General features: G+C 48.5%; 1 protein-coding gene across 1 annotated transcript; it reads right to left on the bottom strand.

Moving 5' to 3' along the window:
* Positions 1 to 12,761: 12,761 nt before the first annotated feature.
* LOC133915371 (zinc finger protein 1-like) lies at positions 12,762 to 14,044 on the bottom strand. The gene has a single exon (XM_062358511.1). It carries the CDS (start codon positions 13,844 to 13,846, stop codon positions 13,058 to 13,060), a length of 789 nt encoding a protein of 262 aa, XP_062214495.1. The 5' UTR covers positions 13,847 to 14,044; the 3' UTR covers positions 12,762 to 13,057.
* Between the last annotated feature and the right edge of the window lie 3,019 nt (positions 14,045 to 17,063).

Below are 17,063 nucleotides of genomic sequence, written 5' to 3'. Positions count from 1 at the left end.
AATGAAATTATACTAATTAGGCATATACCTACTCCGTGACCAGAGAAAACTGGTCGCAGGGTTTCCCTATGAGACCTAGGGACTGGTTGGAGAAACTGGTCACGTGATCGCTGGTTGGACGCATCGGGGGACGTGTAGAAAAGACTGATATTTGACCGTTGTGGGTCCCCCTACGAGGGAACCCATTATTCTTTACACTGACAGTAGCCTCCAAGCTCCCTCGCGGATATGATAGACTGAGTTGTTTGTCATGTGGTCGTGGTAGGACCCAGTCGTACCATTTGGGCCCCGGGTGAATATCATTTTGCCCAGGGAGGGGTTGGAGACATGGTCCACTTTCATGGTTGGCTCAGAAATCCACATCCCGAGGGGAGATTAAACGTCCAGAGTGAGAGAGAATCCTGGGAGAGAGAAAAAAGGGAGGCATGTGCGTGGGAGAGGATCGTGGGAAAGAGAAACTTTAATTGCCGCTAGACCCGAGAGGATTTTGGTTCCCCATGTGGCCTCTCAAATTCCAAAACCGCTTGGCTCGCGGCGGTTGGGATATCAGGCTGGTCCTATAAGATGGATAGTCAAAGGCTCCCTATGAAACTTTTCGCCATCTCCCCACTCACCAAGCCCTAGAGCCCAACGCTCATCGCCTTCTTCTCCATCAGAGCTTTCCTTATAGCCCCCCCCCCCCCCAGAAATCCCATGGCGTCGCGCACTGGCAATGAGCCAGACTTTTCCAAGTCAAAGTGCACCGAGGCAAGGCTGAAGCTGATGTATGAGAGCCGTCTGCTTCCTTGCCGCCTTTCTTTTGGGTACCGTGCTAGGACCGTGCTAGGGAGGACACGCCTGCTCCCCACGAGGGGGAGATCATGATGTTTACCTCCTTCTTTCTGGCCGGTCTCGTGCCATCCTTCTCTGAGTTATTCACTACCATCGTTTCCTTCTATGACGTCCATCACGTCCACCTCAACCCTAACTCTATTGTCCTGTTGAGCATTTCTGCTCACATGTGCGAGAACTAGCCGTGCCTCGATCTCTTAAGGTACTTCTACACGGCCAGGCTAATGGCCAAGTTGGCCACTAGGTGCTGCGGGTTTCGTCTCTGCGATGGCCTCGCCGGCTCATGCCTCGAGATGGGCCTTAAGTCCTTGTGGTCGGGCTGGAGGGAGGAATGGTTCTACCTCAAGACCAAGGACGCCATGGATAATATCTGCGTGCTGAGTGGATTAGTTCAGTACAACGAGGATTAGGGAACCACCCCCACGTCCGCCACAGAGTTGTTGGTCCTCGCGACTTGGGTCAAGAAACTCATGAAAGTCAGGTTGATGGGAACGACGTCGTCCGTGACTTCATCAAGCGTCGGTTGTGCCCTTTGCGGAGGAGAGAGCACTAGGCCTATTTGTACATCTGGAGTGATGATGTCCTTCGAGAAAGCTCCACAGGTAATGTCGCATCCCTTTTCATGGTGTCTGCTTGTTGATCATATTGTATCTTACGTACTCCCTTACCTCAGAGTTGGCTGATGATGTCATTGACCAGCAGGTCAAACTCCTAATGGCGGCTGCTGCGAGGAAGAATGGACCTCCTGAAAGTGCATCTAGGCCCCCTAAGTGGGTTTTGTCTTATTGATGACAAAACGATTAAAGAACTAACATGCTTTTCGAGTATTGAACAGGTATAAACATTAGTTGTGAAGGTAAATGACGTTTGACGCCCGCCGAAACAAATGAAGAATCAACGAAGGGTACAAGATAGGGTTTACATTCATTTTACTTTTGAAATTGAGTCTAGGATAGACATTTTTTAGATGGATGGATTTGATTGCTTGATTAGTGTCTCAATGCTCAAGAGATCCTTTAGAACCACCCAGTTGAGAGACACATTCACTCACGGACACGAAACTCTTTCTGAAAAATCTTCAGAGTCCGGAGTCTCCGGTGTTCACCGGATACTCCGGTACTCAGTGTTCAGCCGGAGTCTCCGAGATAGCCTCTGGCAGAGAGTCTCGGTTACGGTTTATTCCTTTTAAGAAAAAGACCGGAGTCTCCGGTGTTCACCGGATACTCCGGTAAAATGTTTAGTGTGCAGCCGGAGTCTCCGAGGTAGACTTCGGCATAGGCTTTCGGTTAGCATTTAATCTTTTTGATAAAAGAAAATAAAGACCGGAGTCTCCGGTGTTCACCGGATACTCCGGTACCTGGAGATGCCGGAGGATCCGGCTAGTCTCCGGACTTAGTCTTTTTGGAAAATCTGTCAGGACCGGAGACTCCGGTAATTAAACAGAACTGTAACGGCTAGTTCTGACATGTTCGTGACCGTTCTGACGCCGTTTGTGGAATTAGGACCGGAGACTCCGGTGTACACCGGATACTCCGGTAAGCTCTGACAAAAACAGTATCGGCTAGTCTGTGAGAGAGTGCTATAAATGCCCCCTCTCTCCATAGCATTTAGAGCTTGCTGTGGCTGGTATTCTTGAGACCTCTTGAGCACTTTAAGAGCATTCAAAGCCCCTCCGATCATCTCTAGAGCAAAGTTTGCACAAATTTGAGAGTGTGTGTTTGGAGAGGGTTCAAGCCACTTGAGCATTGAGTTATTTCATCGAGCATCTACTGCGATCATCTCTCTTGAAGCTTTGGGCTTCTAGAAGGAAAGGAGTCGCCCGAAGAGCACCCAAAACTTGTGGTGTGCCTCGGGAAGTTTGTAAGTATCTTCATATTGAGTAAGAATTTCTAGCTTGATCTTGGTGGTCGCTAGAAGAGGATAGGGTTGGAGAACACCCGGCTCTTTGTGAGCTCCTCAACGGAGACGTGGGCACTTCTTTGTGAGGTGGCCGAACTCCGGGATATATTCACGTGTTCTTATTTGCAAAATTTACTTTATCGTGTGAATTTGGTAATTTGTCATTTAAATTGCTATAGTGACAATCTTGCGAGTATTAAGTGTTATTCTAGCCTTGTGATATCTAGTTGACCTAGTGTATTTCTTAGACTCTAGCTGTTGTCTTTAGTTCACATTTATTCTGAAATTTCCTGTCAGGCCGGAGACTCCGGACTAGACCGGATACTCCGGACCATACCGGAGTATCCGGACTTCACCGGAATATCCGGCAGTTTAATCCGCTGTTTTTAGTTTTAATTTTCAGAAAAGCCTATTCACCCCCCCCCCCCCTCTAGGCACTTTCACCTCCACGAGACGCTTTTCCACTGTGTGATCTATCGCCTTCGGAGAGGGCCCGCCGCATGCTTGGCTTTTTCTTAGACTTTTTGATCCCTGATCTTCCCATGGGTTGAGATTTCATATTTCGTGTTACATCAAGATCTTCTACTGTTCGACGTATTGCATCTGATGACTACCGAGGCCATGGCCACAGAAGTCAACACAGCTGGTCGCGGAGGTGGCCAGACTGCTTAGAGCCAGACGGAGGCTGTGGGTGGTGGTCTTGAGAGTGGCGTCAGCCAGCAGGAGCCTGACCGACATCTTTCCGACCAGCCTCACCCCGACCAGTTCAACCCCGACCAGGTGCCCACCGACCAGACCCCTTCTGCCCAGACCGGGAGCGATCAGGTCACTACTGGCTAAGCGTCTGTGCTTCGGGTGAAAAGACCGACAGGGGACTCTTCTATCCTGGAAGCGTCCAACCGTGTCCGTGTGTCGTTCGCATGCCTGTCCTCCTCGAACAGCCGGTCCAGCGGCTTTACGAGGACTAGGCTTGTGCTCACATCTTCGCGTCCGCGGTGAGTTCTGTGGTTGGTGTAGGATACACTGAGTTTGTATTCTCTTTTTGATTCTATTGTTCCATTGTTGTTGCAGGCCCTCGACCATCCTATGGCCCTGATCGTGACTCCCCCTCCGATGTCACAGCAGGGCGTTCTGGTCCCTCCTCCAGCGTCAGTCTTGGCCCTAAGAGCTCTAATTGTGACTCCTATGCCGACGGAGCCAGTCATGGAGCCCGTTCTAGAATCCGACCTGCTCTCCATGGTCTCCCATTTCTTGGCCTCAATCCGCAAGCTGGTTGCCGACAAGGAGGCGGCGATGAGTAGGTGCGCCGAGCTGGAGAAGCAGCTGGCGCAGGAGAAGGAGGTGGGGCTCGTGCTTCAGCAAAAGTACGACGAGCTCTAGCACTAGCAAGCTGCACTCACCACCGAGAACCTCCAGCTCAAGGCGGACGAGCATACCACCCACGGCCTTCTCCTGGATTCCTTTAAGGTGTTGGCGGATCACTTGGGGAACCTCGGGCTGGACATCATAGAGCCACAGTCACGACCCACAGCCCTGTCCTAGGCCCGTGCCACCAAGGTTCTCACGGAGAGGTTTTCCGAGCTCCCGAGTATCCTGGTGGCAAGAACCGCGAAGGATGTGGCAGAGGCAGTGTGGGAGACTACGGGGTATGTCCTCCAGTGCTACCATAGTCGTGACCCCAACTTTGATCCGGATGTTGTTTGGGAGGGAGTCGCGGCCATCGGACCTGAAGATGAGGAGAAGCTGCAGCAGGAGTGCAAGGGGCTGTAGATTTTGTAGAGTACATTTTTAGGGTGGAGGCTGCCGAGGAGTAAGAACTGGTCAATAACTCTAGTTTTGTAATATTCTGCATGATGTCTTTTATTTTCCGCTAAGCTTGTGTCGCCTCTGTGGTCGTAGAATCCCCGACATGTCTGAACCTGATGCTCACTCCAAGCCCCTGACCATGCCCATAACCGAAGCGCGGCTAGAGCCGATCGGCCCCTCTGCTCATAGTGTGCCTATGACCATGCTTACCGTCGACTTCGACGACCACCGTACTCGAAAGGCGGTGGCTGAGTGTGAGCGGGGTTTTGCGGTCGAGCGAGCGAGTCTGCAGGGCGATCTCCAAGGTACGTTGGTTCGATCGTCCAAGCTACATGCAGTCTTAGGCTAGACAAGTAAAATTTTGACCAGCTGACTCCTGTATGGCTCTTGTCCTGTTTGTTAACCAGCTCGTCGGGAGGAGCTGCTTACGGTACAGTGGGACTTGGCGCAAATGACCAAGGAGAACGACCAGCAGCAAGAATAGTTATATGATCGCCTTAGCCGCTTTCGAGATGAACTCCTCATGGCATGAAGGGACTAGGAGCAGATGGTTAAGGAGAACGACGAGCAGCGCGAAAAGTTATACGATCGCCTTTGCAAGGCTTTTACCCCTTTTGACTCGTTGCTCTAGTCCGCCAGCATTTACGTTCGCCCGACACTCGGGAACACCGTGATCGGTCATATTGACTGGTTTTTGGCAGCATCCGAGGAGACACGTGATCTCGTGGACAGGCTTCGCGTGACGGTGGGAGATCACTTGCTGGATGTTGGAGCCACCGGCACCTGTCTTGCCTTGGTCTGGGCCCTTGAGCATTTCTCAGACATTGATCTTATCCTAGGAGTCTCTGAAGGCTTTGCCGATACTACGAGGACCACGGAGGAGCTTCGAGGTTAGGCTGAACTATATCTTCTTGCCGTTCGTTCTCTTTTTTTGACTGTTCGGTTTGATACCCTGCCACATGTTTTTGGGTCCCGTATGTACTGATCAAAAAGTTAGCGTCAGCCTCCTGGTGTTGCTTGGGGGGTTGCTTTGTAATGAGAGGATCTGCCATTTAAGCAAGTTTTTCCTGTGCTCGGGTTGCGAGTAGATTTTGGAGTGCTTGCTATGCATGGTGGGATCATGTTGCACTACTCGCGAGTTAGGTTCCAAGGGCTCACGATGACTTAGCATGATAAGTCATTTGGCGGCGACCAATGCCCGACCCTATTTGGGATCCGTGGCCTTGTGGTCGTTAGGGTGGCCCTCAGCATGACAAGTTCCTCGGTGGCAACCAGCACTCAACCCAAATTGGGACTTGTGGCCTTGTGATCGTGATCCTACGAGCGTCCTTACCTTTGACTTTACGCGAGTGGCTTGGTTTTGTTCCATGGCGTAGTCGCTTGCGAGTTAGGTTCATGCGCTCATGATGACTTTTTGTCCGACAAGTCCCTCGGTGGCGACCAGCGCTCGACTCGGGTTGGGACATGTGGCCTCGTAGTCGTTAGGGTGGCCCTCAGCACGACAAGCCCCTCAGTGGTGACCAGCGCTCGACCCAAATTGGGACCCATGGCATTGTGGTCATAATCCCACGAACGTTTATACCTATGACTTTGTATGGGTGGCCACATCTGGTTCTCACCCCATCGAGGTGAGCGATCAGGTGGGGAAAAACTTGGCTGCCCAAGAACCAAACACAGATTCTAATAATTCTAGCCCCTAACCATCTGGTCAAAAGAACAAAAACTCCGACAAATTGTTTGGTGGCAAATTGTTTCTGTTCATGAAATCCTGCAAAATAAAGAGCCTGGTTTCTAGAACTTTAAAAGACTTACAAGTCAAGTTTCCACGCTCATTCAGAAGGCCCTGTAAAATAGGAAAACATGCTCATTTTTTAGCAATCTTACATATAGAACTGATGTTCTGCGAGCTGTGCGATTTGTGGCCGACCTCCTTGGACAACTTGACCATGCCAGGTCGGGAACTATGGACCGCATCGGGGTTGCCCGCGATCAATGTCCGTTCTGAACCATGTGGTCGTGGAAATGCCAGGGGTTTTGTCGACATTGGGCTGCTCGGATTTAGAGCACATTCATGAAACTCTTCGCTCGGGTTTGTGTCACCCTCTCACCGCGCCACCTGGTCAGTACCCGAGTAGTTGGCCATCGAAGGTGGTTGATAGGCAATCTCCGAATGGCGAATTGAGTCTCATGGTTCGTAGTTATTCGGTGCTTAGGCTAGTTGGTTGATACATCAGCCATTGTACAATCATGTCACGCATCATTTCATCAGCTCGCAAGCATCCTGGCGAGCCGTGGGTCGAGAGAATCCTTACCAGAACGCTTTTCTGACCTGAGAGCAGTATGAAGCGCGACCGTCAATGATGCCTCCAAGGATGTTGGGAAACACAACGCTCCCCCTTCGTGAGTGACGTATTTTAGTAAAAAGTCATTGCTCCTTCGATGGTAAAGGCATCCCTCTGCCAAAGAGTATTTTTGCGAGCTTGCCGCATGACCTTTTCTGTTGGCATGTCATCGTCAGGGGTTGCTTGATTCTGAAGGTGCTATGAGATTTGATCCATCCAGACCATACCCGAATTAAGAAGGGCGACCATATGACGGCCACCCGAGGTCGACGGCACTGAAGGAGGCGTTGCCTCCAAAGGTGTTGCCTCTGGTGGTCTGTTTCCAAGGAGAGCATCCCTTTCACATTGGTCCGAGATCACAGTTGGTAGTTGTGTGAATCTTTTTTTCAAAGACTCTTACCAAGATAGGTGCGCAACAAGAGGCCAGACAGGCCAGCCAATGGCCTGAAGTTATCCTTGCGAGGGACAGTGCTAGACTTCAAAGCCGATGAAGCGTCGCTCTAGCTTTCTTACTTCGGAGCATCGCCGTTGGCTGGCCCGAGCACTGGCACCCTATATGTACTTGGGTTACACCCAGTAGCGAGTCCTTCATCGCTAGTTGGTGTATTAACCCTTGTACACGTATTGCTCATATTCCAGTTAACAGGCCCTTATACTTCGTAATATCGTCCAATAATTGGAAAAAAATATAACTGAACTATGTACCTGAGGAGGTCGCTAGTTGATGGGGTTGAGCTCGTTCCAGCCCCCGCACCCCTTATCATGAACGACTATCGACGTTTATGGTCCTATGCGTCCATCCCCGGTATCGGACACCCTTCTTGCCAGACAACCCATACCGTGTTCGCAACCCGTGGTCTTTTGATGTTCTGAAGAAGCTGTTTCTTTTCATGCTATCCGTAAAAAAAATGATTGTTCTTTCATTCAGAAAAATTGAAGAGTGGGAGACCCTTTTTTTTCCTCCGGATGAACCTACTCAAAGAGGACTCATATCTAGTTAGCTTCAGGGTACTCTTTTACCTGATTAGGGTTCTTACCTTGCTAGTGGCTCTGGGTCATTCCGTACAAAGAGGGGAACACATAGGACGGCTGGCAAACCATCCCGGCACGGAGGGGGACTTTCCGAGAGCCCTGTAGTTGTCGGGGCGGTTTTCCCCCAAGGCACACGGCATGTAGGCTACCGTTAGGACCCAGCAGCGTAAAGGTCTCTGTAGCCCCCGAGCTCATCTGGATCTTGCTTCATGGTGAACACCCCACGGCAACCCTGAAAGTCCTTGATGTCGACTAGAGGGGGGGTGAATAGTCATTTCTGAAATTTAAAACTTTGCAACGGATCAGACAGTGTCCGAAGACTCCGGCTCAATTCGGATACTCCGGAGCCCGGAGTATCTGAGTTCACCCGGATTATCCGGACTATACAAGAATTTGAAATCAAAGTAAATTTAAGTAAGTCTAATGTAGTCTACGAGTTACCATTGTTTCTATAAGATGGATAAGTTCTTCTCAACAATAATCCTGCACTCAAATACTCGCAAGCAACAATATTGAGGCAAATTCAAAAATAACAATGTCAACAAATAACTTGCAAGAAATTAAATAGAGAAAATAATTTATTTTCGAAGTTTGGCCACCTCACAAAGAAGTATCTACGTCTCCGTTGAGGAGCTCATAAAGAGCTGGGTCTTTTTCAACCCTATCCTCACCCAAGCGATCACAAAGATCGAGCTAGAGTTCTTACTCAATTCGTGGATAATACAAACTTCCCGTGGCCCTCAACGATTGGGTGCTTTACGGGTGACCTCTTGCCGTCTAGAAGCACAAAGCTTCAAGAGAAAAGAACGTAAATCGCAGCTTGGCAAGAACTCAAAATGCTCAAAGATTTTTCTGTTGCTCTCTTGCTCCAAATCTCACTCTCCAAACCAAACTCCCAAATCTTAGCAAAGATCAAGAACTAGAGGGGTTTGGGAGGGCTATTGAATGCTCTAGAGAGTGTTTGTTCACTGGTGATTCAGCAACCATAAATGAAAGAGGGTGAAGAGGTATTTATACCTTTCCCCTAAAAACTAGCCGTTACTGTGCTATTCAGACAGACTCAGAGTATCCGAGTTCACCCGGAGTTCCGGGTGGCACAGAAACTCATGCACCTAACCTGTCAGAAGTAGCCATTACACTAATCCGACGTATCCGGGTTCACCCGAAGACTCCAGGTAACACTTTGAGAAAAACTGACTAGAACACTAGTTCGGATGATGCCCGGAAGGTCCGGAAGCATCAGTACCCGGAGACTCCGGACTAACTCGGAGACTCCGGCTAAAACACCCTTGGCTAATCGAGAGCCTTTCTCGGAGTTTCACTCAGAGACTCCAGGACACTAACAGCATTCGGAGTATTCGGACTAACTCTGGGCTCAGATTTTAAAGCGAAACCGAGACTCTCTCTCGGAGTCTTACTCGGAGACTCCAGAACACTTGCATAGTCCGGAGTATCCGGGCGGGCTATCCCAGAAATTTCGGGCTCAGAATTAAAGCCAAATCGAGAGCTCTTCTCGGAGTCTCACTCACAGACTCCAGGGCACCTAACAGAATCCGGAGTTTTCGGACCAACTCGGAGACTCCGGGCTCAGACAACTCTGCCCCATTTTCCCGATGTTGGGTGATGGTGTGTCTCAAAAATTGGTTTTCACAAAATACTTTGAGCACTGAGACACTACCAAGACTACAAAAAGCATTCCTCTTTATAGTATGGCATTACTAAACTCAAATTCAAAATTAAAAAGAATTGAACTCTATTAGTTTCTTCATACCGCTTCCCCTTTCTTTTTTAGGGACATTGACTTATTTTAACCTTTTTAATATGACTAAAATCTGTTCATAAACTTGATAAACCCATTAGTCTTTTAATTGTTTGTCATCAATTAACCAAAACTCACAAGGGGCCTAGATGCACTTTCAAACCCGAGTCCTTGGAGCCAGGCTCGTCGGTTGCGGTGGATCCAGCCATGGGTAGTCCAAACACGCTACAAAAATTTACCAAGATGTGAAAAATACACCCTACTTGGCGTGCCAAATATCGAGAGTTGCCCTTGACAATGATACCGGGGTATACCTAATAACGGGCGTGTGATCCGCATCCTGGGGTTGTATGTCCTAGCTGCGTGCATGTGATAAACTCAAAAACACCAGTTATCCAGGTTCAGACCTTCCTAGGGATAATAGCCCTATATCTTGTGTATTTTTTGATATAGATCTGAATGAACTGGTTACAATTTCCCTCTTCTCCGTGTCTCCCTCCCTTCATATATCCGAGGGAAAGATGACTTATATAGGGACCAAGCTAGACCGAGGTCTAGCTAATCCTTTTAATCTATATATATCGTTACGGCGAGTGGCCACGTTCCATTTGCCCTGTCGGTCTGCAGGGCCCGTCCCATTGCTCCCACGTTTGCGTCATCCTTATCGCCTGGTCTGCTAGGACTTATCCCCACACGCCGTCTACGCTCCTGCAAACCTATTGTCACTCCTTTCAAGCCGTCTTGTAGTGTTTAATGCTACGAGACGGGACACGACAAGCCGATCACGTCTAGATCCGTCCGAAAGGATGACATGGGTAAGATAAAGCACTTGAGTGAAAAAGTATGTAGTGAAATTAGATTAATTAGACACATACTTGCTTCGCGACCAGAGAAAACTGGTCGCAGGGTTTCCCTCTGAGACTTAGAGACTGGTCGTATGGTCGCTGACTGAACACGTCGATGGACCATATTACTGCCTAATCATAACGTGTAGAAAAGACTGAGATTTGATCGTGAGTCCCCAGCCGGGGAATTCAATTATTCTTTACACCGATTATATACATATATATTCGCTCGGTCGATATGGACTGTCTCGCTGGCGGCCTCGGTGAAAGTCCCGGTCCAGCAGTGACGATCGGGCTGGGGTCCAATACGAATCGCAAGTGCCCACACAGGCCGTGTGGCAGATTGAGGAAAGCGGCCTCGGCAGGGCGGTGTGAAGGCTCGGCCCACGCTATCAGCGCACGTGGACGGCCTTGGCGGAACCCAGGCAAGAGCAATGCATTGGATCAGACTGTGATTCATAGGCTGTCGGCCTGATCAGCAGCTACGAATGTGCCTGTGGTTCGGTTTAATCGGATGCCGTGTTTGGCCCAGCTCATGCAGCTGGATAGAGATTTTTTTTATTTTTTTATTTTAAAATAAAAAATTATAAATATATGTGCTCTTTTTGAAAAATTACAAATCTTGGCTTTTATCACTTATTGGAAGGACGACTGGTTTAAAAATAAAAAATATTGTGTTCTGATACTCTTAAAATTCAAAATACTATTAAAATTATCATTATATGGTGTAGAAAATGCTATCATCTAGTTTTTCAAAAAAATTAGACAAAATATATGATTTGTAGAATGAGAAAGAAAATAAAATTTTCAAAGATCCTAAAATTTATCTTTTTTTCCTGAAACTTGTCTTCTTTTTGTTTCTTATTGTACAAGTAATTGTTTCAGTTGATTTTTTTTTTTAAAAGCTATATGATAGTATCATCTGTGAACATATTGTTTTAGATTTTTTATAACTTTTTTATATTGTTTTGAATTTTGAGAGCATTGGAACAAAACTTTTTAGGTCCCTATCGCAATTCCAGCAGGGACAAAAGTCTACTGCAATTTTTCAAAATAGATACATATATTTATAATTTTTAATTTAAAAAATATGAAAATATAAAAAATAACTAGCTAGAGCTCAAAGAAATAACACTGTGACAAGTAGGGCTGTGAGAGCCATTTAGCTAGTCCTTTCCACGCTTAGAAAATCTCGTGAGATCAATACGAAAGTGGATCCGAACTTTCCTATTTTTGGATACAAGATGTTTGGCCCGCTTGCTTTGACTTCTCCCTTCTGTAGAAGCTACAGCCGGAGCTAGCGCACATGCTCCAAGTGGCATCTCCTTGTCTCCCACGGATCCCATCAAGGCAAACCTTGCCTAATTCGCCCATATGGCGTCACTATGGCGTGGACCCATGTCTAAACAAGCAAAGCCCGAGACGATACGTCGAAACCGGTGCGAACCTATCCGGTATCCAGAAGATCGACACACCGAAGCGCCGCCGAACTCCAAAGACGTGTGCACCGTCGCTGACCGGTGGCGGGTCTCCCACGAAATCTTCAACGAAACCACTCCGCAAGACGCGAGGAGGGCCACGTGAAACATGCCGAACGCCCGGCCTGCCGTCGACGCTTCTTCAACGCCACGCCCATACGCGATCGAGCCAACGCGCACCGGCGCACGTCGGCACCACGACGCGCGCGGCGTTCGGTGTGTAATTGGGCGGAAACATCATGGCACGTAAAGGGAGAGCATTTCCTGGCTTCCAACCATGCGGCCGGCCGCGCGCGCGCGCGGGGGGTGTTGCGTCGAAAGCGATCTGGATGCAGTGCCAAGCGAATAAGTCGGCACCGACTAATCAACACCGGCGGGCTGTCGGCGGCCGTTCCACCCGCTAGTGGGCGGCTGGGCGCCGTCCGTCGGCGTTCCCGAAGCCGCAACGGCCCCAGGGTTTGCTGTTCCCACTTGCGGAGGTAGTAGGGCGTCGTCGTCCCGCACCGCAACCAAAGCTCGCGGAATCGGATTAAGTTATCAGGATCCACGTCACTGAATACGTGAGGATGAGTGGCCTAGCAAGCGAAAACTCTGCACAAGGTGCTGGTGCTACGTTTCTTCTGAGCTGAAACAGAGGCTGCCGTTTCTTCCCATGTAAGCAAGGGAATTGCGCGAGGAATGTAAGAGAACAGAACAGCGATTAATAGGATAAGTTGCTACACTAAAGCCAGATGAAAAAGAGAGAGAATTGCTGCAAGAGAGCATCCGATTCTGTAATCTGCAATCCATTTATATATGTCTATGTTACAAAGGACTAGTTCATCAATCATCTCTGTATGAGTATGAACTACAGTATACTGGCAGCTAAGGATACAAATATACTCTTCCAATGGTACAAGGAACCAAGAAGAGGAAGAAGGCCTGTGTGTAATTGTGTATGTGGCTATGTATCTCACAGTCTCTCTGTACAAGAGCAGTAACAAATTAAACAACAGTACTGGCACCAAACGAATGAACGAATAGTATTCGACCAAAAACTTGGATGGATCAGATCCGCGCGGCTGTTCACGCCGTCATGAGAAGGCGAGGCTTCTTAAAGGCGAGGGGGCTCTGGACCTCCTCGTCTTCCTCCCACATCTTGCCGGCCTTGGCGCACCGCCACACGAACTCCGGCACGGCCGGGAGGTTCAGGTCGAACGCCCGGGGGGCGGAGCTGCCGTTGCCGGAGCTCCCCACCTCGGATGTTTCGGCGGCCGCCGCGGCCAGGACATCGGTGGAGGCGCCGCCGCCCACGCCCCCGTCGTAGTGCTTCCTCTTGTGCCCGCCGAGCGCCTGTCCAGTCGGGAACTCCTTGTGGCAGATGGAGCACCTGTGGACTCTGTTCGCGGCCGCCCCGTCGGAGAACGTGGCGGTGGATGACGTGGCCGGCTCACGGAGGTCGGCCGGCGGCGGGATGGCGGTGATTGGGGTGGGGGCCTCCACGAGGGGTACTGCCGGAGCAGCAGCAGCATGGGTCGGCTGTTTGACCCGGTGGCTCGTCTTGTGGCCTCCGAGCGCCTGGTAGGAGCCGAAGGACTTGCCGCAGACGGAGCACTTGAACTCCGCGGCGGCCGGAACCGCGAGGGGCGGCGGTGCCTGGACGCGGTGGTGGTCGCCACGGGAGAGCATGAGGAGGCAGAGCGCGAGGTTCTCCTCCTCCGACCGCTGGCGGCGCGACCGCTTCCTCTTGGCCCACCCCTGCGGCAGGTGGCCGCCCTCCTCGCAGCTCGTGGCGCTGCTGCTCGTAGCGAGCGCCACCTCCTCCTCGTCCTGCTGCTCCGGGATCACGGCGTGGAGCAACTCCATGGACAGCATGGCTGGCACAGCAAGCTAAGCTTCGCTGGAGACCGGACTTGTTCTTGGCTGCGACTTGCTCCGCGCTCGCGGTGGCTAAGCTGTAGAGTGGTTGCTTGGGCGTCTGTGGTGTGGTGCGGGTGTGGTGTGTGAGGAGTGAGATGGTTTTAAAGCGGTGGCGGGTGTGAGGCGTGGAAAGTTGCGTCGTAGACTCGTAGGTGCGGGAAGCGGGCGCGGTGCGGGAGAGCCGGAGAGAGGGTGACAAGTGGGGCGAGAGGCGGCTGTGGGGACGCGACGGCAGTGGTTGGGAGCCGGTAGAATGGCCGCCGGATTGGGTTGGGTAGACGGAGTGGGGGTGGATGGAGTAGAGGCGGCAAGGCAGCAACGAAAAAGTCGTGATCAACGTGGAGCGGAAGACACGGGGGAGAGGAGAGCAGGCGAAGGGGAAGCCGGGGAGCGCAAAGTTGCGCGGTGGTAGACCGGCAGTAGTGTGGTAGGACTTGAGTGCGCGCGCTAGAGGAGTGTGTGAGGAGTGACGACTGACCGACTGAGCTGCGCCGTGGTCGTCGTCGTCGGTTGCGGATGGATGGATCGATGCAGACCGGCCTAACCCGGTAAGGGGAGTTCACTTCGCCGCTGAACCTGGCATTCACAGGGGCGGACCCAGCTATAGTTCATGCTGGATGCCCAAATTTTCAAGCAAAACATCAAATATATACTATGCACGTATAATACGTATATGTATACAACATAGCGAGCCAAGCATACTATTTGAGTTATGTCTAGTATGAACAATTTATATTATTTATGTCTTTTCTATTAAACATTACTGGAGAAATAATTTTGTACAGATGGTAAGAAAATCTTATGCGATGTACTTTTTAAAACTATTTGTACTAAAGAGTACGTATAAATCAGATTTATATAGATGGCTTAAAAACTATTCGTATTAAGTTTTCTAAGCTAAAAAATCTAAAAATATATATTTTTTCTATCCACACCACACAAGTCACATTATTTTTTATGTAGAATACCTCAAGTGCATTTTTTAGGAGTTGAACCCGTAATCTCTAACCTCGCGTGAACATTCCTTACAAGCTCACTTGTTGTTACTTGCTGAGTATTGTTTGAAAACAATATATATATATATATATATATATATATATATATATATATATATATATATATAAAAGAGATATGCTCAAAATGAGTGAGATACTATTAATACATACGGTTTTAAATTTAGAACTGTTTGTACTAATAATACATACAGTTATCATTTTAGAACTATCTATATTATCCTATTTGTACAAACGATTTCAAATTAGAATCGTCTGTACTAATACATATAGTACATAAAGTTTTAAATTAAATCCTCTATAAAAAAGAACAATACAGACGGTTTCAGTTTGAAACCGTATATACTATTAGTACAGATGATTATAGTTTGTAACCGTTTATACAGTAGTGTTTCGCTTATTGAAACTGCTCGTTGCTATTTTTTTAGTTAAGAACCGTCTATGTTACACTTTGTACAGACGGCTTTATAGATCTATATGTATAGAAACGTCTCACTAAATTGATTCTGTGTTAGTAAAAATTCTTTATCTTTTCCTACAAAAGAACATTTACCTTTTCCGTTGAATATTTTTATGCTGATTCGATATCCGAATGTCCATCCAAGAAATCCTAGGTCCACCGATGCTCGGCAAGACAGATTGATGGAGCCAGAGCGGGCTGATGGAGCAGTCGAGATATTACTAAAGTTATCATCGATCTAAGTGGTTAAGGGTGAGCAGTGCTTGTTACGCGTTTCTTTTGAATGCTCTTTGTCAAGTAATATTCCATCGATAAGATGGCAAAGTTATCCCGAAGTTTCCTTTCATTCAAAGACAAATGGTATACTGGTTCGAGTGGCTTCGTTTCTTCGAGGTCAAGACCTGTGTAAAATGATAGCGAGTTAAGCGAGCCACAACAACTATAACGGAGCAAGTGGAAGACTGCAAGCATTTTAAGCACATGCGTAAACAAAGCCCGGCCGAAATGGTCTTCGCCTCCCGTTATGGCCAGACGGTTCCAAGCCCGAACCCACCTAACCAACCCGGTAGCAAGTCAGACCCGGACCAAGCGATGGGCCCAAGTGCGTGCATGGAAGATGCCAACGGACTGGTTGCCTCTGAGCTTCCGCCGGCTGAAGTGGCATCAGCTATGTATGTGGATCTTCTGCATCAGCTAGTTAAGGTAAGCCGTGACTGCCATGCCATGTTTCAAATGTAGATCACGGGCTCACGGGTGTTCTGTTGACGCGTGCGCTCACACGTATCATATGTACGCGCGTCATACAACGACATCCGGCAGAAATTAATCAGAATCGCAGAGGACGACGATAAACTCGGAACTCCGAGATCATGGACACACGCTTCCCAAACCGAGGTGCAATTGTGTGTGTAAAATGGAATCAACCAACCAGAGGTGGTTCACTGCACATGGTCGCCTAGCGACGACACATGTTTATTGATAAAAGGAGATTTTTATGTGGAATTTACGGCTACATCCTCTTCAAGTAATGCCTTTTAAAACGTGACACGTGCTAATAACGAAGTCGGTATGGCATCATCCTTGATAACCTACCTCTTGTGGTTAACCAGAAGACTACTACTAGTGTACCACTATCGGATAAACATGACAACGTGTTTGTTACTAGACATTTGGTGTACCTATCCTCTGCTGTTGCTCTGTATGTCACGTTGCATATATCCTAATATCCCACTTAACACGTCGTTTGCCTTGCCTGATCATAAAGCTCACATTTGAATTAGTACGCTACAAGTTGGCACATGCTTTAAATAAAAAGTTCTTCCTCTATACTCCATAGACCATGATCCCTATGTACCGGTCGATGTAATGTCAGTGTCACGTATAATACGATTGTATTAGGATCTGTTTGTTTCAGCTGGAGATTGTGAAATAGCTTGTAGATTGTGGATTGTTACACTAGAGAATCTATGGAAGGCGGATTGTTGGATTGTTACAATCTGAATGTTGGATTGTAACAATCCAGCTTTTTCAACTAGCTGTTTATTTTAACTTTTGAATTACGATCATAATCCAACTTTTACAATCTAGCTGTTTATTTCAGCTTTTTAATTTTGATCACAATCTAGCTTTTACAATCCGAAACAAATAGGGCCTTAGTTAGGAGTGCAGGCGGGGCAGTCTGTAACTCCGCATTTCCGCT

Source organism: Phragmites australis, chromosome 4 (assembly GCF_958298935.1).
Source record: "Phragmites australis chromosome 4, lpPhrAust1.1, whole genome shotgun sequence".
Classification (NCBI taxonomy): domain Eukaryota; kingdom Viridiplantae; phylum Streptophyta; class Magnoliopsida; order Poales; family Poaceae; genus Phragmites; species Phragmites australis.
Note: the sequence above shows the minus strand (reverse complement) of the source record. Positions and strands in the feature narration are given on the sequence as shown.

Excerpts from the sequence above, each read along its gene's own strand:
- LOC133915371 (XM_062358511.1), bottom strand. The coding sequence starts at position 13,846 with ATGCTGTCCATGGAGTTGCTCCACGCCGTGATCCCGGAGCAGCAGGAC.